The sequence below is a fragment of the Pelobates fuscus genome, chromosome 2 (assembly GCF_036172605.1).
Source record: "Pelobates fuscus isolate aPelFus1 chromosome 2, aPelFus1.pri, whole genome shotgun sequence".
NCBI classification, from domain to species: domain Eukaryota; kingdom Metazoa; phylum Chordata; class Amphibia; order Anura; family Pelobatidae; genus Pelobates; species Pelobates fuscus.
This window is the reverse complement of record NC_086318.1, coordinates 234,047,868-234,070,990: the sequence shown is the minus strand read 5'-3', so window position 1 is coordinate 234,070,990 and position 23,123 is coordinate 234,047,868. Positions and strand designations below refer to the sequence as shown.

The following is a 23,123-nucleotide window of genomic DNA, read 5'->3' as shown; positions in this document are numbered from 1 at the left end:
TTGCAGACCATGGGTCTGCCTCAGGACTTGCTCACACAATCAGTACCCCAAACCCCCACCACCCCGACTCACAACTGGGACCCAGAGAAGAGCGCATTATTTATACCACGGAACACCACGCCGGTTACCTACGCCTCAGTCACGACTTAATAAGGTGCTTGCACCTTGATTATAGCCACACCATAACTTACCCGCGCCTCACTTTCACACATGCCCTTTCTGAGGAACTTTCCCCCTTCGAGAACCAGACCGATCTCACCTCTCGGACCGGATTCCCACCTTTCCCAAGAGACTAGGCGACACCAGGGACATTTGCATAATGGTCGCACATTAATCGCCACATTGGCTCCCAGCATCTCAAGGCGGCCTCCACACCAGTTCACCGTATCCTTCTCGACGACCTGATCGGACTGGACACCGAAGATTGCACTGCGGTACCACCCCAGCACAATCTATGTCCAGCTGGAGACACCATGGCCTGGAAGGAATATGGACCGTCCACACAGTGGAACCCCGCACCCTCAGTTGAGAGACTCCCAGAGATCACGCGGTCATACCAGGCTCGCATTGGCGATCAGTGCCTCTGGTCTCCGAGCGTGGTACCCGTACAAGCACCCCAGGACTCGAACTGCCCAACAAGCGGTTACAAGGTGCCAAGACACCATAGTTTAAAAATGTTATCGTATGTTTTGTTCATGTTCAGCCACAACTTTAGGCCGTACCCAGCCTACACAAATGTTAACATCAGATACACAGAAAGTGCAGGGGGGCGGGAATAGTCAACAGCCTGCCAGATTACTTTATTTACTATTTTAGTTTTAGCCATGCTCTTCCCTTGTTTCGACTGACATTTCTTATGAGTAGATCACACTAGCTCGGCACTAGTAATGTTTACCTCGCCTGCCCCACACACACACTGCACAAGCTATATCTTAACGATAGCACCTGACCAACCAGCATCTGGCAAACACAATATTCATACTTGCCTCATCGCACTCAGGCAGCCAGACCACATACATGTCATTTATTTATACACAACAAGCTACATCTTATATGGAGCCACTCACCTGATAAGCTATTACTTGACGATCAACACTTGTCTTATATAGGTGTATGACTCATCCCTAAATGTCAAAAAAACAACCAAACAGCGCACATACGGTCCAAGCCTCCTCTCTGGAACACTTAACGTTCAGATGGGTACTAGGGAAGTTATGTAGCTACTCCCAGCTAGACACACTATGTTTCACTTGTTTTATGTTAACCCTCTGCCTTAGTCTTTTATGTTAACCTGATCACTACCAAGCAATGCGAGTTAACTACCACGTCTGCCCTAGATACATATAACTGCTAACCTAATGTACTTACCATGACTTAATAACTGCATAATTGCATAGACATCATTAGTTTGAACAAACATACACCACAGATATGTTAAACCCAGGGCGAAACTAAACTTTAAAACCTTAACCTCTTAGGTGCTGCAAAGTTTTAGCTGGTAAAGGCTCACCACTTGTTTCTCTTATTGTTGACATGCCAGACCCGTAGACATCTGTAGACCAAACGCGTTCATTTGAAGTACACACACCGGGCCCAGTTGGGCTTTTTACTCTTGTTTTCTAATATCTTAAAAATTAAACATGCAGGACAGGTATTCAACACATACACACTGTAGAATGGTTTAACATGGAAATGTTATCTCATGTGCAGGGTTTGGAGTTAAAATTGAATAATGTATACACAAATGTCGCTGGTTGCGTGCTTCTTCTGCAATGGATGGTTAAATATGCATTGTAAACTATTAGCCCAAGAAGGGTCATCTCTCCGTCTGAAGCCTTAAGGTCTGAAGGAGAATATATATTCTCAACTGAGGTACTTAGTCATCGGAGGTAACATATATTAAATTAACTAACACTAGGGGCACAGATACTACCACTGTATATAGTTCAGGGAACATCTCCCCAATAATATTGTTTGGGTTTTCAACACAGCTGGTCTCCAAGTAGGTCTGCAGCGATAACATATTTACAAAAAGTCTGTGCCACCATTTCTATTCTCTCCGACAAGCCCGGTGACTAGCTGTCCCTGTGGTAAATTAAAAGTAACGGGGAGGAAATAAGATAACGTCCCTCTACATAGACTGTAAATTACTGCTCTCCCACTCCCCACTTAACTGAACATGCATGACTTAGCACTTACAGCTTTACTATTATGCAATAAGCCTGTTATAACTTACAAAATTGCCTCATAACAATGGTTAACTACCTACAGCGACAATTATTCTTAACCTGTCTTAATATGTACACAAGCTGATTATTGGTTACTTAAATTTTACAATATAAAATTTGTGCAAAGTATTCTACATGCTACCTAATGGCTAACTACTCTGTCTATATGCTTGTCAATCTGATAGGGCATGAAGAGCCCACTTGTTGTATTTTTTCATGCACGCAAAAATAAAGAATTTAAAAAAAAAAAAAAAACATGCCCAAATAGACTCCACAGCAGTCAGTGTTCGGATTGTGTCTATGGGTATAAACCCACTGCAGGAGTGAAAGTTACAAGAAGTTTGTGAGGGGCCCACACACTGCACGTCTGGCAGCCATGCTGATCAAGCACCGCCCCCCATATACCACTTAGTTAATTGCATACTTAGCATAATTTATGAGTAAAAGTTATGTTTTAGAACCACATTTATATTGCTTGAGCTTTGCAATCTGACTATTTGAGGTAGGTGGATATATATCCTTCGGTTTCTGTGCCATTACAGCTACTACCACTGCTTTAAAAAGACGATATATCAAATGTAGAAAGCTATCCCAGTATAGGCAAGTAGGAAATGGAAGAACTGTTTCTAAATGCGTTCATGTGATTTTATTTTTTAATGTATGTTTGTTTTTGTTTTTTTTCCAAAAATATTAACACACAAAGCGAGAACAGAAAAACAGGGGCTTTCACATACGCTTTTGGTGATGAGTAACTTTAAATCCTGGATAGTAAGAAAGGGCATGACATTTTGAGCCTTGATAACCCTTTGATGTTTCTTTGGGATTTCATACAGCTTCTCCAGTATTGCCATCTACACCAGTTTTACCTTCACCCACACTGGCTGGCAAGCCTTTTGCTGGAACCAACAACCCAGAGGAAGCAACTAGAATTTTAGCTGAGAAAAGAAGACTTGCTCGAGAACAGAGAGAGCGTGAAGAGGAGGAAAAGCGAGAAAAGGAGGAGGAGGAGCGGTAACTAGATGCCTTATTATCTTTACTAAAATTGCAGCATTGTTTATTTGGAAGGGATTTTTTATTTTTTTTGTGTGTGTATTAAGTCAATAGCCAATAAAAATATATATATGGATATTCATTAAAGTGAGAATTGTTGGTAATTCCAATTTGTCATTGTACCTACAACTTATGCACTTTTTAAAGAGCATATAATTTGATCTATATATTATGCTTCAGATCCTCTTCCTGACTCCAAGTCACAGTCTGAAATTTCACCTCTCAGTCTAATTTGTCAGATTTTACTGCTTTTGTATATTACTTCTTCCCCACCGTTTGACTTACTGCTGCTTTTTCTTACCTCCTCCCCAGCAGCATGCAAAGCTCCACAACAGGTCTTTTTCCATTTGCCACTGTTAAACATGACAACCTTGTAGAAAAAGATTAGATTTGTGTATTTGTTAAAAACGGTATTAACTGCACTATGCCTCTTTTAATATGTTTATTACAGGACATGTTTTCAGAATGTTGTAATTATTCTTTGGAGTTTAGACCATTACGGGTGCTGCATAACCTTTACATTATTACATTACATTATTTCCATGCATGGAAAGAAGTTACCAAACCAACATTGTTTAACATGGACATATATTCTCCTTCATTCCATAATAACCATTCTCGCATTCCAGCAAGAAGAAGGAAGAACTGGCAAGAAGGAAAGCAGAAGAGAGGGCTCAACGGGAGGAAGAGGCACAAATGCAGGAGGGTATGCGAAAACAGAAGGAGGAGGAAGAACGTCAGGAAAGAGAGCGGATGCTATTACAATTGGCAGAGGAGAAGGAGCAAAAGGAGAAGGAAGAGGCTGAACGCCTTGAGAAACTAGTATGTTCCAAGCTATAGCCATCATTGCTAACCATAGACATGTGCAACTCTAATCATTTATAATTATTATATTAATTTTTTTTTTTATTCTTTAAAATAGAGAGGGTTACTCCAACAACCATGATCACTTTCGTGATTTCAGAGATTGAAATGGTGGTAGGAGTCAGTATGTGCAGTGTCTATACAAGGTTACCAAATGAGTAATCGCTTGTCTGGGAGACTAAAATCTGATTTGATATTCCGTGTGATTTCCAACACATAACATATATGGAGACAACGAACTGGTGCTGTTCTTTAGTGTGAGGGCTATTTGTTTGCGCAAACTTGTAAGCTGCTTGTTTAACTTGTTTTTACTTTTTTTTATTCTACTCTAGAAGGAAGAAGCTGAACGTATTCGAATACAGCGTTTCCAGAAAGAGGAGCAAGAGCGCTCAGAGAGAAAGAAGGTAACTGGATGTACTGATATTATCTATGCCCATGAACGTAAAATCTAACACCATGGCTTACCAACACGGTCTGTATTGTGTCTATAATGTAGAAGGGATAATAAGGATTGCAGCAAGATGTAATAGGTGATATGACACCTTTAACAAGGGATGGGGGAATGTATGAAACAGATGTAGTTTGTAATTGAAGCGGTTTCCTGACCTTCCTTCATGAAGCTGACACGATAAGTAATATTCCGCAGATATTCTTTGGGAGCACAAAGGTGTGCAATCACACTGACACAGTTGTCTTTTCTAAGCTAGTTTATTAGAGAGGATACATTTGGGACCTCTTGTAAGATTTATTGTGCTATTTAAATATTTGCATTCAAAGCGGCTTTGTCATCTGACTATTTATTTTTTTACTATTATTTTTTTAAACTTCAGATGTATTGGCATTTTGTCCTAACCAGGCTAGATATATCTTCTATGATTGAAGATCTATCCGTTTTTTTCCCCCACTGAAGCCTGAATTGCAAAATTTAGACTAATCTAGCCAATCTACTGTTTTAGTCCACATGTTTTAGTAGCTTTCTCAACTCATTGCAATTCAGTCTGTAGATAGGTTAGAATTAAAGAACTTCATGGTTACCTTTTGAATATAGGTAGCAAAAAAAAAAGTAAACAAGAGACTCGGTAGAGATGTAAAACTGCTAATTTTATGTATTTATTGTGTGACTAAGAAAAAATATTTTACTTTTTTTGATTGCCATTGCAAATTTAACTGGCGTAGTCTTCACCGCTAAATAGTTTTGTTGAAGTTCATTCGTACAAAATGTCAGGACTTTTAATAAATCATGAATTTAACCAAACCGCAATGCAGTGCCTTTTTTTGTTTGTTTATAAATGTTTGTGACAAAAGCAATGCAAATAGTAGAAATGACCATCCCACAGAAATCACTTACCGTATAATGATTTATGGAAAAAAAAATAAGAGCTACAATCTAAACGAACAAATATTATTGCCCTGCATTAGGCTTGTTTACAGTGGAACAATAAGGTTCTGCAACACCATTTTACTGAAAATGAAATTTATTTCATGATCTCCAACACATACATGTACATATATTTTTTCATGGATATTCAGACGAGCTGAGGAGTCATCTGAATGAGTATCGGAGATCCTTAAATACATGTGACATATATATATGATAATTGTGAGGAGGAAAAGGAGCAGTACTTTTTATTTTATTTTTATTTTGTGTACTGCTCTTCCTTTTTCTTCTTCCAAGGTTCACTTCTCTTTGGATCTAAGAATACATATAACATTTAGTGGCTGTCCTCTAGCACAGCGGTTCCCAACCCAGTCCTCAAGTACCTCCTACCAGTCCAGGATTTAGGGATTAGCCTGTTGTGGCTAAAGTGTTTTTTTTCCCCTTTATAAAAACAACTGGGTAATACCTTAATCCTGGACTGTTGGGGGGTACTTGAGGACTGGGTTGGGAACTGCTGCTCTAGCATCATCTTTTTATTTTTTATTTTTATGGTCACAATGGGCAGAGCCCAAATACAGAATCAAACTAACATGTATGCCATCACGGTATTTATTTGCTCGGTTATACATCCATATGGGGTACAGAATTCTGACAAACAGCCATCAGCCTAAGTTCAGATAAATTGAAATCCGGTGGAAAACTACTACAAATGTGTGCCTTGCATTATATATAACTATTCTTTACTCGTGTTCAATCTATCACACAGGGAAGCACAAAAAGCAATAATATTTGAATCTGCTTAATACTCCATATTGCCATAAGATAATCTTCGTCACTTATCCATTAGCAGCAACTGATCTGCTTTGCAAAGCCATCACTGGTATCTTATCGCATAGATAAGGGATTTGCAAGTTATATTCTATGATATTTAATACTTTAAGAACTGCTCGTCTTTCAAAAACACAACACAATATGTTGTTGTCTGTAAAATTCCAATACAGTCCATAGTCATTTCTTCTTCCCTTAACACTTCCAAACATGCCATCAAAAGGGGTTCTCTTTATAGTTACCAGAAAAGGTCCTTACCACATCACACCCTGCCCTTTAATTTCACAGAATGCCTATAGTGTCCGTAAACCTCCTTTGGACCAACCGGAAAAAAAGGGAGATTATTAGGAAGAAATGGCTCCCGGGCCTTATTAAACTGGATTTCCAACATCCACAGTAGATCAAAGAGATTTTCCTACTTAAGACTGACTGTTGATAATATTACTTTAGCTGGCTTCTTCCTTTACAGGCAGTAGTCATATGCTCATGTATGTAGGCTAACACTTTCTACGTCTATATTTCTTTCTAGCGCCTTGAAGAAATAATGAAAAGGACCCGGCGTAGTGAAGCTGGTGAAAAGGTATTGTTCAGAAAATGTTGTTTTTAGGAGTTCAGTTTTCAGATATTAGTATTTTTATGTAGTATATCTTGGTTTTTCAGCAGCCCAGTGTGCAAAGAAATGGAGAAATACCAGCATCTCTTGAAAACTCAGGTATGGATACAACACAATTAACTGGTATATGTGAAATAATCCAATAGATGTAAAAGAGGTGTTCAAAAGCTCATTAAGTACACAAATAGAATGTCCTAAATGCCCTTATGTTGGCTAATAAGTATCTTGTGACTGTCTTGTCTTATGACAAGGTTGGTGTGTTAAAACCAAGTGTGTGGTCTAGGAGAAGTGGATGCACACCATCATCATTTTTTCTGGGGGGGGGCATAATTGTAATGACATCCATGCTTGCTCCTTTTTGACAGTGTCATGAAGGGGAGGGGCATAGTCATTATCACATAAAGCCAGGGTTAATAGCGTTTTCATAACTATGGAGTACATGTTTTTATTCCTGACACTGTAGGGTTCCTTTAATCAAATTAATCTAATTGAAAATGCTATGATGCCAGGAGGCCCCTGTATGCTCTCTCTAAGGGGTTAAACCGCTCTCAAATAGTTTCACCCCAAAGACTTCCTCCAGCTCCAGATCTCCAAGTCGCTCAGTGGTATTCGGCTTCTGAAATGGAGTGTCAGGAAGTGCAGATTGACGCCAGGCATAGGTGCCGCTGATTGGCTAGAGCAGCGTTTCCCAAAGTGCGGGTTGCACTGACCCACACATCCAGCGTCGCCGGGGAGTCAGGCAGGAAGACTGATTAGTCGGGCTCTCGGTCCGTGACCGCAGGCCCGACACCAGGAGAGGGCCCAGCGGTTTGCCCTGTATGCCACCAGGCTCCCTCCAATCAGTCTGTCCAGCACCTCCGGTCTGCAGCTCCGCCGGGTGCAGAGCTGCAGACCGTGTGATAAAATTATCGCGAGCACCTAGAGCGTTATCATGGCAACACTCTAGGAGCTCGGGAGACTTTTATTAGATGGTCTGCAGCTCTGCACCCAGCGGAGCTGCAGAGCGGAGAATTAAACCACCGGACCACCAGGGAGGACACTGGACCACCAGGGAATTTAATGAAGGTAGGACACAGCCCCCAGACAATGCCCCCCCAATGTAACTCCTTTTCTCGTGCCCCCACCCCCACACACACTCTAACCTTCACTCCCTGCTCCTCCACACTGTAACCCCTTCTCTCCCTGCCCCCTCCCACCACTGTATCCCCTTCTCTCCCTGCCCCCCTCCCCCACTGTATCCCCTTCTCTCCCTGCCCCCCACACTGTGTCCCCTTCTCTCCCTGCTCCCCCCACACTGTAACCCCTACTCTCCCTGCCCCCCACACTGTAACCCCTACTCTCCCTGCCCCCACACTGTAACCCCTTCACTCCCTGCCCCCCTTCTGATTCTTACTGCCCCTTTACCTTCCTGCTCCTGCTGCCCCTTTCTGCTCCTTGCAGACCCTTTCTGCTCCATGCAGACTCTTCTTGCTCCTTGCAGACTCTTCTTGCTCCTTGCAGACTCTTCTTGCTCCTTGCAGACTCTTCTTGCTCCTTGCAGACTCTTCCTGCTCCTTGCAGACCCTTCCTGCTCCTTGCAGACCCTTCCTGCTCCTTGCAGACCCTTCCTGCTCCTTGCAGACCCTTCCTGCTCCTTGCAGACCCTTCCTGCTCCTTGCAGACCCTTCCTGCTACTTTCTGTAGGCTGCCCCCACATCCCTTAATTGCCTGATCTGTCGGCTGCCCCCAAATCCCTCACTTGCCTGATCTGTAGGCTGCCCCCAAATCCCTCACTTGCCTGATCTGTAGACTGTCTCTGCAGGTTGGGAGTTGCTGGCTGCACTATCTATATCTGCTCTCCTGCGTATTCATTCTGGAGAGAGAAGCAGGGATAAGATTTAGCTTCTTATCCCTGCCTCTCTCCACACACATCGCCACCTACTGACCGGCGCCGGTATTGCAATGTATTCCAAATCTGAAAAGAGAAATACTGGCACAAGCTAAAAAATCCATGGGGGAGACACCTGCAGACACCCGTGCACACCATGTAGACCTTTCTAACATATTGATGGAAAGGGTTGTGCTAGATGCAACTTCAATTATGTTATTAATGATTTTTGGAGACTATAAACTTTTTTTTTTTTCTGTGCATCAGTTGTACCAGCATCCTCACAACAAGAGCAGGAGCCTGTATTTATCCAGAGTCCCATGGAAACCCCTCGGAATGGAGAGATCCTAGTTTCTTCACAAAGGATTGCCTATTCTGTGGATAGGCAAGTAGCACATAAGCATAATATGAATTGTTGTGTGGTGATGCAAAACAATTGTTGCAGTAAAGGAGTAAGTTATTGTGAGTGGACAATTCATGCTGTATGTCAGCAACTGGCTAAATAGAGTGAAATAAATTTTAATTAAAAAGTAACTAATCTTTTTATAACTAGTGACTGTTAAATAGAGCACATTTATGGGATATCATCCAAGTAATTTTGCCTGCCCCACGTAAATAGTGTAGCAAATTCTGTCCCTTAAATGATGATGAGAAATCTTATTGAAATGAAATGCACACTGTCTAATGTGGGTTTTTGTTTTTGTTTTTGTTTTATCCCCCATTAGCACGGAGAAACAAACAAATGAAAATGGACTATTCTCCCCAAACAATAACTTCGAAGAGATCATAAACTTACCTATTGGAACTAAACCAATAAAACTTGACTCTTTGAACAATGAAGGAAACAACATCCAAGACATTCCTTTGAATCCCAAGTTAGCATTTGAAGAACAGGCGACCCTTGTAACGTTGCCTCAAGTTGATAATGTACAGACACAACAAACAACAGGTCAGGTGTTTTTATTTATTTATTGCTTTCTACTTGTTAATTCTCTTTGAAACAACATTTAACACATTACTTTAATTTAGTAAATAATGTAAATATCAACCTGTGGGAATATGTTAGATTTCTGTGCAGTTGTATTCTTCCAAGATTTTTCTAACTTTTAACCAGACTCTCAATGATCTGCTAAACCTCCGGAATTTTTAGGATTAAATGAAAACTGTAGGCTCAAGAACACAAACAAGTATCCCTTACCTTCTAGTGTTGAAAACACTATCTAGCCCCCTTTGCTCCCCCACGCCCACTTGCCCACCTAAATATAGTAAAATCTTACCTTCATTCCAGTTAGCTGTTGCTGTCTCTGCCCCTGATCTGCCTGCTTAGCTGACATCATCAGAAGTGGTTTTCATATAGGAAAGCATTGGATTTGCGAAGACTGTCAAATTTAAATTTACAGATATAATATAAATATTTGCATTAGGGAATGTAGTCATGCTAATTTTATTGTTGTATGTCTTATTTATCCCTGTTCACAAATTGGGAGAAATAATCATAAATCTCTTTTGGACCACAGGAGAAGTCTCAACATAAACATTTTCATCTACCGTAAAAGTCTTGTAAAAACAAGAAAGCAGTACTTCAGCATTCTTCTTTTAGTTCTTGTTGGGATAGATGGGATATTGCCTGGAAACTATTCAAAAGTATATTTAAAGATCATCTTCGTCTATGTAAAAATTGAGAAACCAAAAAAAAAGTTGATCTGTAAAACATCTCCGCATAGCTTGCACTGCACCGCACAATACAAAATGCTTTTCATGTTAAATTTAAAAAAATGTTTTTCCTTTTTTTCCAGAGGTCATCTGAAGAAGGTAAATAGTGAAGTATAGAAAAGCAGCTTTTTTCCCTCAAGGATTCTTCTTAAGGGAAGATTATTTAAAGGATGGTTATCACTGGCTAACCATTTTAAGAAGGACCTTATATTGAAGCAAGAGCAGAAACTATTTTGTCTGAGTGGTAACATTATAACAGCTGGGTAAAGAACGTTGATTTTTCCTGTGTGGTGCATAAAATGGCTTCACCCCATCAAAAGGCTACTGAACGCAAGATTGTTTTCTCAATTTTTTTACCTACTGCAATATAGCAAAGAAAGTGATCAGAGACATCAAAATGGATGGAACTTTTTTTATCAGAACTATCCAGTTTTAAACATAATTGTTTAACCTTCTAATAATCTTTTACACTGTACATGGTTAATACTTGAAATATACCTTTGCAATCCTACATTTAGGACTACTGAGGTGTTGAATTTAAACCGTTTGGTTTAAATTTTATTGCTGGGAACCCCATTAAAAGGGCCTACAATGTTTAGTCTTTCTGTATCAGGGTCTCTCATGTGTAACTAGTGTTTAAATACCAAACAGTGAAATCCAGTTTTTAATGGTTTCTATTTTTTTTTTTATTATTATTATTTTTAATTAATGACAAAATATTCTAGAAATGTCTGTGAAAGAGGCATTAATGAATAAGGTGGGCACAGCAGATTTGTGAGAACTATATTTTTCTCTATTTGGACCATGAGAAAATAACTCTTATACATGCATATGCAGTGTCAAGGCTAGTAATCACTGGCATAGGGAAATGTAGAGATTATAGAGCTGTATTGTTTTTGTTTTTTGGTTTGTACTGTTTATGATTACCCAGTGTTCAAATAGAAAATTATACTACACACATTTTCTCATACACTTCAAATACCTGTTGTAAGATAACATAAAACAAAAGAAAGATATATTGTAGGTTTTCACTTTGCTGCTTTTCTTACTTGTAGATTTTTCTCTGCCTTATTGAAATCTTAAAGTCACTTATAGTTATGGAGGGGTAAAAATAAAATAAATATATATATATATAATTTTGTGCAAACACTTTTGCTCGTTTCAGAGCAACAGAAAATTATTTTTGTGTTTTTGTTTGTTTAAACTGTTAAATTGAATCTATATTTTTCATGTATAAATTAAGAGGGTGACTTTATTGTCTGCTTTTTTCTTTTCTCACAACAGTTTTCGAATTTGCACACCTTTATGAATACATACAAAGCACTGGTAAATGAACATGCACTCATTAATATGTTTCACTACTGAACTTTTTAATTTATCATTAAATTAGTATGGCTATCATTTTCAAGCATCTCCTTACTATTCTGATCATCTCATCGAAGTGGCTATGGTGCTTGGAGTCTTTTGCTGTCACTCTATTCAGTTTTGAACTGTTCTCAAATGCTTAAACACTGAATGAGGGTGCCTGCAGCCTACCCCCTCCTGACGGTATGGATAAGGAGGAGTTACGCCATAACAATGCATTAAAGAGATGAATGGCTGTAATAGGCTGAGAGCAGTCAGCTGGTTCTCTCAGCCTATCACTGCTGACCATTTATTTTTGAATTAGTGCAGAAGCACGGCGTGAGCAGCAAAGGGAGGCCTGGCTGTGGGCATCCGGGGACTCTCATTCAGTGTCCAAATTTTAAAAATTGGTTTAACACTGAATAGTGGATGGCACTAGCAGACTTCAGGCACCATTACTACTACAATTAAATGATGTGATTATGGTGCCTAGAGAGTTCATTTAAGGATATCCTAATTTTATCGCAATCTGGTCACCAGAGAACCCCTTATATTGTGGTTCTAACACAGATACTCTTCCTATTTAACAATAATGTTTGGTGTCACATTTGACACCGTATAGCAGACACAACCCACAGTGTAATACTTTGAATTTGCTTTGTCTGTTTTTGTTTCATTTTTGTCCTTCTGTCCATGTAAATAGAAGTTATATTTAAAATGAAGTTCAAATGATGCCGTTTTTATTTCGTTTAACCTATATAGCATGTAATTAATGAATAAATCTGTTTGAAATAATTGAAATTTGTTTGCTTTTCAAGTGTTCTTTCTTAACTCCTCACTAACAACATGTACACATAGGCTTGCAAATCACCAACAAATTATATTAAATACAAGCAGCACTTAGGTTCCATCACCACAAACCCTCATTTGTACACTGAAATTCTAGGCAGCTTGGCAGAAGTGGATATAGAAAAATCTCTGAGCACATACAGAGCATGTTAGAAAAGTGCAATACTCTTAAATAAAGAATAATGGTTTAGCCAGTATCATGCCAACATGATACATAAGGTTGTGTTCTTGTGACTTTGTGAGAATTTAAAGCCCCAGAAAATCATTACAATACTTTTATGACACTTAACAGAAGTATTAAAAGATAAGTCATAACGCATTTAAGATTTGTATTAGCATTTGTAGAGCACTACCATTTCCATACTTTAGAAGTAATTGACAAAATGTTGGCAGACACAAGCAGTGGTGTATCCTGGTTTTGTGCTTCCCTAAGCATGACAAAACTCAGGCCCCCTGCGCCACCCCACCCTTCCCCGCCTTCTAAATACACACATACACACACACAAACATTCACTGACATACACACTCACTAGCAGACACATAGTCACTAGCAGACACACACATTCACTAACAGACATGTATACACTCTTACTAACAGACACACACACATAGTAACACACTCCCTGACATACACAAACTCACTAACAGACACACACACACACACACACACACACTAACACACACTCACTCATTAACAGACACACACACACACACACACATACACTCACTTTTTTTTTTATTCAATCCCCCCAGCCACCTTACCTTTGGGAATGCTGGGGGGGGGGGGGTTCTCCTTTTTCCCTGTGGTCCAGTGGGGCTGCTGGGCAGGTGGGTGGCGCTGGCGAGGGAGCACTGATTAGTGAGCTGTCTGCTCAGCTTCCTTGCGCGCTGCAGAGTGATGCCGGGAGCAGGAATAGGACGTCTAACTAAAAATCCGGTCGGGTGGGCGGCGCTGGCGAGGGAGCCAGCGTCGCCCACCCGACCGGATTTTTAGTTAGCCATTAGGCTAACAAGACATTTGCCCTGGGCATTTGGGTTGGCAGCTTTTTTTGCCGCCCCTTGGAAAATGCCGCCCAAGGCAAATGCCTTATTTGCCTCGTGGCTAATACGTCCCTGGACACACAAGGTGCATAGGGCCCTACTAAAATGAGCTTACAGCTAGGAGGAAAGTGTAAAGCAACACAAGGAAGCTCAGTGTGTCAGAAGGGAGGAAAGCTTTATAGATAAAGAAAAAAGAAATATCCGACATGAAGATTATTAAATACAGTAAATGAGTTAGTAACTGAGCAAGCCAGATTAAGTCTGACGTTTGGTTGCCGCTGGGGACTTAGGGAGGCAACCGGGGATAGCCCTAATGAGACTGGGGACAACCAGTGAGAAATGGCACGGCATATAATACATATGCGTAGGGTGGCTGGTTTGAAAGCGGTGTCTCTGGGTAATGGGTCAAGCGAGTAGATTATTAGGGGTTAGCCATGTATTAACTGGCCTGCAACCTTAGCCTGATGCGGTTTAACCAATGCCCACCAATGGCTGCCTGCCAGGCCCGGGAGATCTGAGTCCGTCTTTTTGTAGGTGAGGGCATCACCAGTCCCAAGTGCCTGTTTATTCGTATACTTCCCAGACCTCTCCGCCACAGAGTCCAGTCGCTGGGGCTGAGCCTCCAGGCCATCACGGTGCCCGTGGGTGAGTGCGCCATAGTTGGGCCCTCCAACTGAGCAGCATACTAGCGTGGAGTCTTCTCCCCCGTGTGTGCCGTATAGGAATGTGGTTGCCAGGTGGTAACTTGCGTGGTGGGTGGCGTCGTACCGCTGTGCAGTTCCGTGCTTGGGGGATCCGCCGGTGGGCCCGTCAGCGAGAATGTTGCTTTTCTGTATGTGCTTTGTGCTGAGAAACCGCCACTTCAGCCCTCGCTGTGTGGTAAGTATAGCAGGGTGGGTGTAGTTGTGCTCTATGTGCCTCCAAAAGTCCCGGCATATGTGGGCAAATTGAGCTTCAAAACGCTCTCTCCATGCCCGTGTTTCCGTGCTTTCTTGGAATTGCAGGGGTTGGTGCTTGGCATCTTGACATCTTGAGCCCGACATCTTGGGCCGGACATGTGGTCTGCGTTCCGGAAGGGAGATTTCAGGGTGCAAGCCTTTTAGTTTCCCCAGCGGGGACTGGGATAACCCCCACCGGTCCAGAGGTGGTGGGATACGGGTTGCCAGTGGTGCTCCTGTTGTTCGCGGTCTGGGCCGGGAGACCCAGCCCCTAACTCACAACAGCCTCAGCCACCACTCTGGACACCAAGGAAAGCACCCTTCAAAGTTGGAAACAGAAGGTAGGTTAAAAGTGTAATTTTTGCATGTGTGATTGTATGTGAATGTGTGACTGTGTTTATCAGTATGTCTGTCAGTCTGTCAGTGTGTGTGTGTGAGTGTGTGTTAGTATTTGTCAGCGTTTGTGTGTTATTTGTCAGTCTGTGTGTGTGTTAGTATTTGTCAGTCTGTGTGTGTGTTAGTATTTGTCAGTCTGTGTGTGTGTTAGTATTTGTCAGTCTGTGTGTGTGTGTAGTATTTGTCAATCTGTGTGTGTGTGTGTGTTAGTATTTTTCAGTCTGTGTGTGTGTTAGTTTGTCAGTCTGTGTGTGTGTTAGTATTTGTCTGTGTGTGTGTTAGTATTTGTCAGTGTGTCAGTATGTATGTCTGTCAGTGTGTGCTTGCTAGTATTTGTCAGTGTGTGTGTCAGTATGTCTGCGTTAGTGACACATACACACAAACTGACAGTCGGGCGGGGGTGGGGGGGGAGGGTATAGGGGGCCCAAGAAAATGATTTGCCCAGGGTCAGATTAATATTATAGACGGCTCTGCCTGCGTCGGCCGGCTTAATGTTTCCTGCGCGGCTTAGCAAAGGGCTGACAAATGCCAGGCGCCAGGGTGAAATGTCTTGTCAACCTGGCGCCTGGAATTTGTCAAGCTCTGTGTGTGTGTGTGTGTGTGTGTGTGTATATATGTGTGTGTGTGTGTGTGTGTGTGTGTGTGTGTGTGTGTGTGTGTGTGTGTATACTGGCCTCCCTAAGTATGAATCCTGGAGACGCCACTGATTTAATTTAAGTACTACATTTAAAAATGTCTTTCTTTCTCCTTTTATGTAAACTATGTATATGTTAATTTTTAATTGGCAAACCTAATTTTGGCGCCAATTTTAACCATTTTAGCCTTAAATAAACTCCAACTGCCAGGTTTTATACTACTCTATCCAACGCCTTTATTTTTTTTTAATGTTGTGCCAATTATCTCTTGTTTTTTACACTGATTTTACGTCAAGGCATTTTACTTTTTCCGTTCCTAGGTGGGGATCATTCCACCAATGCTGATACAATAGAGCAGTTAGCCTGCTCTGTCCTTGTAAGTACATTTTTATTCATTTTATCTATTGATATTTCTATATTGAGAGCACTAGTAGTTGTCTTTCTATCCCTTTCCTGGGTTTTGGATATCGCTAATGAGGTGGACACTTGCTGCATATCCTATAAGTGGGATTATACCGCTGTACGCCTATAATGCTAGAGCTGGCTATAACTTGCATAAATGTGAGTGTACTACCATTATTTCTACTTATAACATACCTCTAATCCCATTTATTGCACTATCCTCTGTCCTCCGTTTTTGGGCTTTTATATATGCATACGGAGCGCTCGAATTAATGGACTCCTCGTTTCAACTGAGGATCTTTCATTTTTCTATCAAGTACTTGAAATTGACTCTCATCTATGACTTATAGTCACCTATACAAGAGGATCTGTTACTAGGACTATCTCAGCTTAATGAAGTGGTCTGGGTGCCAGGTCCAGCTAGGATTAACCCTTTTTTTTAATAAACATAGCAGTCTCATTGACAGCCGCTAGAGGGCTTCCGCGCTTCTCACTGTGAAAATCACAGTCAGAAGACGCCAGCGTCCATAGGAAAGCATTGATAATGCTTTCCTATGAGACTGGCTGAATGCGCGCGGCTCTTGCCGCGCATGCTCATTCAGCCGAGGAGGAGGAGAGCTCCCCGCCCGGCACTGGAATAAGAGGTAAGTTTAAACCCCTTCCTCTCCATCATGCCCGGCGGGAGGGGGTCCCTGATGGTGGGGGCACCCTCAGGGCACTATAGTGCCAGGAAAACGAGTATGTTTTCCTGGCACTATAGTGGTCCTTTAATACACCTATTACAAATATCACACATAGCCAACACATAGATACATATCACACACAGTCATCACACCTATCACATACACAGACAACACAAACATTACATCATATTATAGTGAGATGTATTACAGTGGAGCTCTGGTATATAAAATACCACGTATAAAATACACGTTACTGTGTTTTATAGTTAGGGAGCTCGGTGATACACTAATAGGCACATTACTTGGAGTTGTATTGTTGTGGAGTTCTATGATAAACTGGCACACACCACATAGTACTGTGAGGACTTTTTGTTGCTGTGGAGCTCATTGATAAATGGAGAAAGAGTGCATTACTACAAATTTTCAATCCAAAGAGATCAAGGTAAACAAGTATAATCTAGAGCTCCAAAGCAAAACCACTCTCAGTATTATGTGACAAATTTAGTCTGCTCCTCTGTAATGTAGGGGAGGCAGTCTGGCACTTCTGTCCTGCACTTTTGTTGGCTGCAGACCATAAGTAGCTGTCTTCCTAGCTCGGGATAATCAGAGCGCTGCCGCAGATTACCACAGGACACTGCAAGTCCCTGAGCTTGCAAGACCGTTACGCATGGTCTGTACCCAGTGGAGGGGCAGACCAGATACAGATCATCTCCCATCTAGGTAAATGGAAAGAAGGAATGGATATTTGTTTTCAAATCATTATTACTTTAATAAATCCCCTATACAATTACTACACTCCTATACACACACACTATACATGAATGACATGGGTAAGGTGGCGCTGTGAAGATTTTTCGCACAGGGGGCCTAAAGGCCTAAAGCCGGCCCTGTTTGTGCGTCTTTCTTTCCTGCAGCCGCTTTCTGTGGTTTTCTCCCCCAGTCTGTTTTGTGTGTCCCTTCCCCCCAGGGCTCTTTGTGTGTCTTCTTTCCCCATGCCTAATAGACATAGATATATAGCAACACACAGCCATACAGCAAAACAGCCACACAGTCACAGAGAAATGCAGGCATACAATCAAACAGTCATACAGGCACACAGTCATACCAATCTATACATACAAGTACGTCATACAAATAAAGACACACACAGACACAGATATTCAGACATTGTCATACAGAGACATTAAGATACTGTCATACAGAGCAGGGGTCTGTAAAAATATTGGGGGTGTAGTGGGGTGATAGATGTTGTGGTAGGGGAGTAAGGGGCTGTGGTGGAGGGAACAGGGCTGTAGGGGGGAGGTAGCGGATGTAGTGAGGGGTGCAAGGGCTGGGGGGGGGGGGGACAGGTGCTGAGAGGGGATACAAGAGCTGAGGGAGTAGACAGCTGGTATAGAGGTGGGCACATTGGCTGTAGAGAGGGGGGCAGGGGCTCAGAGGGTGGGACAGCAGCTGAGCGGGCCACAAGGGCTGAGGGGAGGGGACAATGGCTGTGAGGGGGAGCAGCTGCTGTAGATGAGGGCACAGGGGCTGTAGATGGGGGACAGGAGGTATAAGGGGGCAGCTGCTATAGAGGAGGACACAGGCTGTAGATGCGGGACAGGAGCGGTAGAGGGGGACACGGGGCTATAGAGGGGGGACAGGGTAAGAAGGAGGGACAGAAGAAGAGGGCTCAGAAGAAGGGGGTGGCATGGGTTGTGAGGGGGGGACAGGATAAAATTGGGGGCAGCTGCTGTAGAGGGGGGACACAGGGCCTATAGAGGGGGACAGGAGCTGGCACATGGGCTGTAAAGGAGGGGGACAGGGGCTGTGGTGGGTAGAGAAGTGCACAGGAGTAGTGGTGGGGCTGCTTATTATTACCTCCCTCACTAAAGCTTACTTAAGGCCAGGAAAGGGGGGACAGAATCTGGAGCCTGCAGCCAGTGAAGTTGGCCGGCACTCCTGATGATGTCAGGAGGAGAGGCGTGAATTACACTGCTCTTCTCCCAGACTCCCCAGCAGTCTGGGAGAAGAGCAGTGGTTGTCACACTGCCTCCTCCTGACATCATCAGGAGGGGCCAGCCGACTCCGCAGGCTGCAGGGAGACAGGTGAGTTGAAAAAACTCCCGCCTTATGGACATGCCGGCCCTGAGTGTTACCTGTATTTATTGAAGTGCCAATTTGTATTGAATAAATTTAAAAAAACAAACACATTTTTCACATTAAAAAGGCACGGTCATGCCGAATCCGTTTTTTTTTTTTAACCCGCCTCCACTACATCCAATTGACCCCCTAGTCACCCCCAAATACCCCTAAGCCCCCCAGATTACCTCTTTTTTAATCTTTATTTTCTGCCCCGATCTATATTCAGGGCACCGCCATCTTTGTGTGGGTAGATGAAGTCCCTGTGGGACACGTCATCTGCCCACACTAGACAGACTGTGAGATTCCCGCACATGCCCAGTTAAAAACCTGGGCATGCGAACGGGAATTCCATCTATTCATTCATTCATAAGACAGACGAATGAATAGAAAAATCAGACGAACAAACAAACACTGAGTATCAGTGTTCGTTTGCTCGTTCGGTTTATTACAAGGAGGGAGCTACCGGCATGCAGCTCCCTCCTTGTAATATGTACAGATAGAAGCGGCGGGGAGCAGTGCTCCCCGCCACTTCCTAAACCCCCCCATGTCCCCCCTCACTCTATTGGGGTCAACATGACCCCCATAATAGCACAAGGCCTAATGCCCCTACTCGCTATACCGTGAGTAGGGGCATGTCTACTAAACAGTGAGGGACCTACTGTCCATCCCCCCACCCCTGAGCGGCAGGTGGGGGCCATGAAGATAATGAGGGGGGGACCTACTGTCCTCCCCCCCAGACCCCCACCCCTGAGCGGCGGGTGGGGGCCATGAAGATGAGGGGGGGACCTACTGTCCTCCCCCCGTCCCCCCGGCCCCCACCCCTGTGCGGCAGGTGGGGGCCATAATGATAATGAGGGGAGGGACCTACTGTCCTCCCCCCTGTCCCCCACCCCTGAGCGGTGGGTGGGGGCCCTAAATAAAGAGAGAGGGGACCTACTGTCCTCCCCCTGACCCCCACCCCTGAGCGGTGGGTGGGGGGGCCTACCGTCCTCCCCCCCGGCCCCCACCCCTGAGCGGTGGGTGGGGGCCCTAAAAAAACAATAAGGGGGGGACCTACTGTCCTCCCCCCCTGGCCCCCACCCCTGAGCGGTGGGTGGGGGCCCTAAATAAAGAGGGGGGGACCTACTGTCCCCCCCCCCGGCCCCCACCCCTGAGCAGCGGGTGGGGGCCCTAAATGAAAATCCTCCCCCCCAATCAAGGTGACTAGGGGTCCCAAGGTGCCTTGGACTGCACCTCTTTACACAAATACATTAATTTGAATACACTTTCCTTTGTCTTTGTTTTGCACCTTTTGTGGTTTTTAGATTTAAAGTTGATTAATTTATTCTAATATAGGTATATGAGAAAGTATATGTTGATAATGTTTTAAAGAGAAAAGCAGGATAATTTTAAACACACATTCAACAGGAAAACAAAAGGAAAAATGTGAGCATAAAAATCTTTGTCTGGATACTAGGCTGGATTACCAGAGTGGCTAAAGAAGCTGCAGATACAGGTCTGTGCCAAGGGAATAGGCCAGGGAATTGTATTTATTCATTTTTGCATTACTCCTTACATGCTCTTGCTCTATGATGTTGTACAGAGGGAACTAAGTATGCCAACTTAGGAGTTATGCAGGGGAACAAAACATGCAGACACTGAACTTTCCTCATAGAGATTCATTGATTCAATTCATCTCTATGAAGAGATGCTGATTGTCCAGGGCTGTGTTTGAATTGTGCTGGCTCTGCCCCTGATCTGCCTCTTTGTCAGTCTCAGCCAATCCTAGGCTACCACTTCTGATGATGTCAGTAGACTGCTTGTTTTTTTGTTTGTTTTTTGGCAAACAGCATGCAGGGCTACAGCTTCTGGCTTGAATACAGTAAGATTTTGCTATATTTATGGAGGCATGAGGGGCCCAGGGGGGCTAGATGGTGGTTTTAACACTATAGGATCAGGAATACATGTTTGTGTTTCTGACCCTATAGTGATCCTTTAAGTAGTTCCATTCTTTATGTAGTATAAGATTAGAAATCTAGCTGATCTAAAAGTCATCAGTAGCACCCCTCTTTGTATACATATTTAACCCCTTAAGGACCAAACTTCTGGAATAAAAGGGAATCATGACATGTCACACACGTCATGTGTCCTTAAGGGGTTAAACTAATTGGGTAGCTTGAGAGAAAATTCCCCATGCTTGATAAATACAGGTACTATAGGCATCTTTGCACACATACATTGGTTCTATCCACTAAAGGATAGAATCACACTTTCATTTCAGATATTGTGATTCATTTATAGTATAAAAGAAGTCTTTCGCCTACTTACATAGTAGTGGCAAAGAAAAGTAGTAGAAACCATGCTACAGATTGTTATAATATCCAGACTTTCAACAAATTTTTTAACTGAATGTAACCGATTCTCGGCACTATTCTCGATGAGCAATAACATTTATGTGCCGAAATAATTAACGCACGAAAGACCATTGTATAGTACTACTTTTTCATATCCATCTCGCCATTCTTACAGTACAAATTAGCTCAACTTTTTATGCATTATAAATGCAGCTGCTCTAAAAATCATTATCAGCACTTCTCTTTGTATACATACATAAACTAATTTGGTAAATCCCCTCCAGCCTGCTAAACATAGTCACTATGAGTCTACAGTAGCATCTTTGCACATATACATGTTTGTACTCGGTACATTTTGATAAATAAGATCATTTTATGAAAACCTACGTCTGATAGACTAAATGTATCTCTCTAATCGGTTACTTTATTTCTGTATGTGGCTAAGAAAGTTTTAATCCTTCTGATACACAGTTGCAACTTTATGTATTTCCAATATCTTTCATTACCTTTCCATTTTTTTCTGATGGAGCTCTATATCTAGGCACAGATGTGTGCAGGATAATACAGTTATTGGGTTAGCTCTACAGTATGCCACTATCCCGGTATTCGTTAGGCTAATATTCAACCTTCACTATTATAACATTAAGTATCTATTGATACTAACTCTATATACTATTTGAGGCAGTCCATCAAAGTTATATTTACTAGTTACATTCTGAGATCCATTTTAGTACTAATGGTGACATCCAAATTAATGTTCCTGGTCTAATTCCTTGCAGGCTATGTAGTTATTATACCTGTACCAGTTTATTATGAAAATCCATTGACACTATTTCTATATATACCACTAGAGTTAGCCTATCAGAGCTATATAGACTTGTGGTATGTCTTAAGAATTCCTAGTGTCAATAGTAACACTTCTAGTTATTGTAACTGGTTTAATACCTATCACTTTGCTCACCTTTTTGTACACAAGCACCTATTTTAATATTTCTAAAAAAAAATTATACAATTAATTTTTTTGCTTTTATTATCATTACGTTCCTGGTCTGGCAGTCATTTTGTGGTTATCCGGTACTCACATCAGAGTATCCTATCCATCCCAGTCCCTTACCGGTACACTTTCCTTGTTTTTCAGAGAATGTAAAGATGACATGCTAGCAGTCCAATATATTCTGTGTCATCATGTGATAGTTTGGTATGTCACCTTTCTGCTACACTCACTACATTCACCTCTTTCTCTGTCCCAGGCTGCATACCAAGTGCAAGCTTCTAACTTTTAATAAGAAGGAGACGAGTGGAAAAAGGAGTCCTGATGGAGAGAATTCAGAGTTCATTATTGAGAGTGTGGTTAGGAGAGCTCTGAGGCTTGTAAAATGGACAGATAGAAAAAAAAAATTATTCCTAAAAATGTATCCTGCAAGTTTTGCTTGGTATAACAGTTTTAGTGATTTTGATCAGAAAGATTCTGTATTTGGGCCCATCATAATTGTCCGCACCAGGACCAATAGGTTCTTAATCAAGTCCTGTCTGGAAGGACTGATATTTTACAGTTTAGTTGGGAATTGCTGATAGCTTATAGTTGATGAATGTCAATCAAAGAACTGGTTTTGAAGGAGAGGTGCGAGTTCTGTGTTGGAAACAGAGATTTTATCATAAAATGTTTGGCTAGACAAATCTTGTGAATGTGCAGGTCATTGAAAAATAGTGCAAGGTCATTCACATTACTGTTAGGACAACTAATGAATCAATTAGTGGTGGACAAGTTATCATGTCTGTTGTGTAGTTTTTTTTTTTAATTCCAAGGACAGTCCCATCAGCCCATGTATATAGCTGC

General features: G+C 42.2%; 1 protein-coding gene across 5 annotated transcripts in view; it reads left to right on the top strand.

Moving 5' to 3' along the window:
* MAP7 (microtubule associated protein 7) overlaps positions 1 to 12,686 on the top strand; it is a 171,650-nt gene extending 158,964 nt beyond the window's left edge. For 4 of the 5 annotated variants that reach the window (XM_063443272.1, XM_063443271.1, XM_063443269.1 and 1 more), the window contains exons 11-18: positions 3,062 to 3,239; positions 3,908 to 4,100; positions 4,475 to 4,546; positions 6,878 to 6,928; positions 7,009 to 7,060; positions 9,096 to 9,213; positions 9,554 to 9,777; positions 10,625 to 12,686. In XM_063443272.1, coding sequence (XP_063299342.1) covers positions 3,062 to 3,239; positions 3,908 to 4,100; positions 4,475 to 4,546; positions 6,878 to 6,928; positions 7,009 to 7,060; positions 9,096 to 9,213; positions 9,554 to 9,777; positions 10,625 to 10,635 — 899 coding nt within the window. In that variant the 3' untranslated portion in view covers positions 10,636 to 12,686. The remainder of the gene's footprint in view (positions 1 to 3,061; positions 3,240 to 3,907; positions 4,101 to 4,474; positions 4,547 to 6,877; positions 6,929 to 7,008; positions 7,061 to 9,095; positions 9,214 to 9,553; positions 9,778 to 10,624) is intronic. The other variant, XM_063443270.1, reaches the window with a different exon arrangement.
* Positions 12,687 to 23,123: the final 10,437 nt, after the last annotated feature.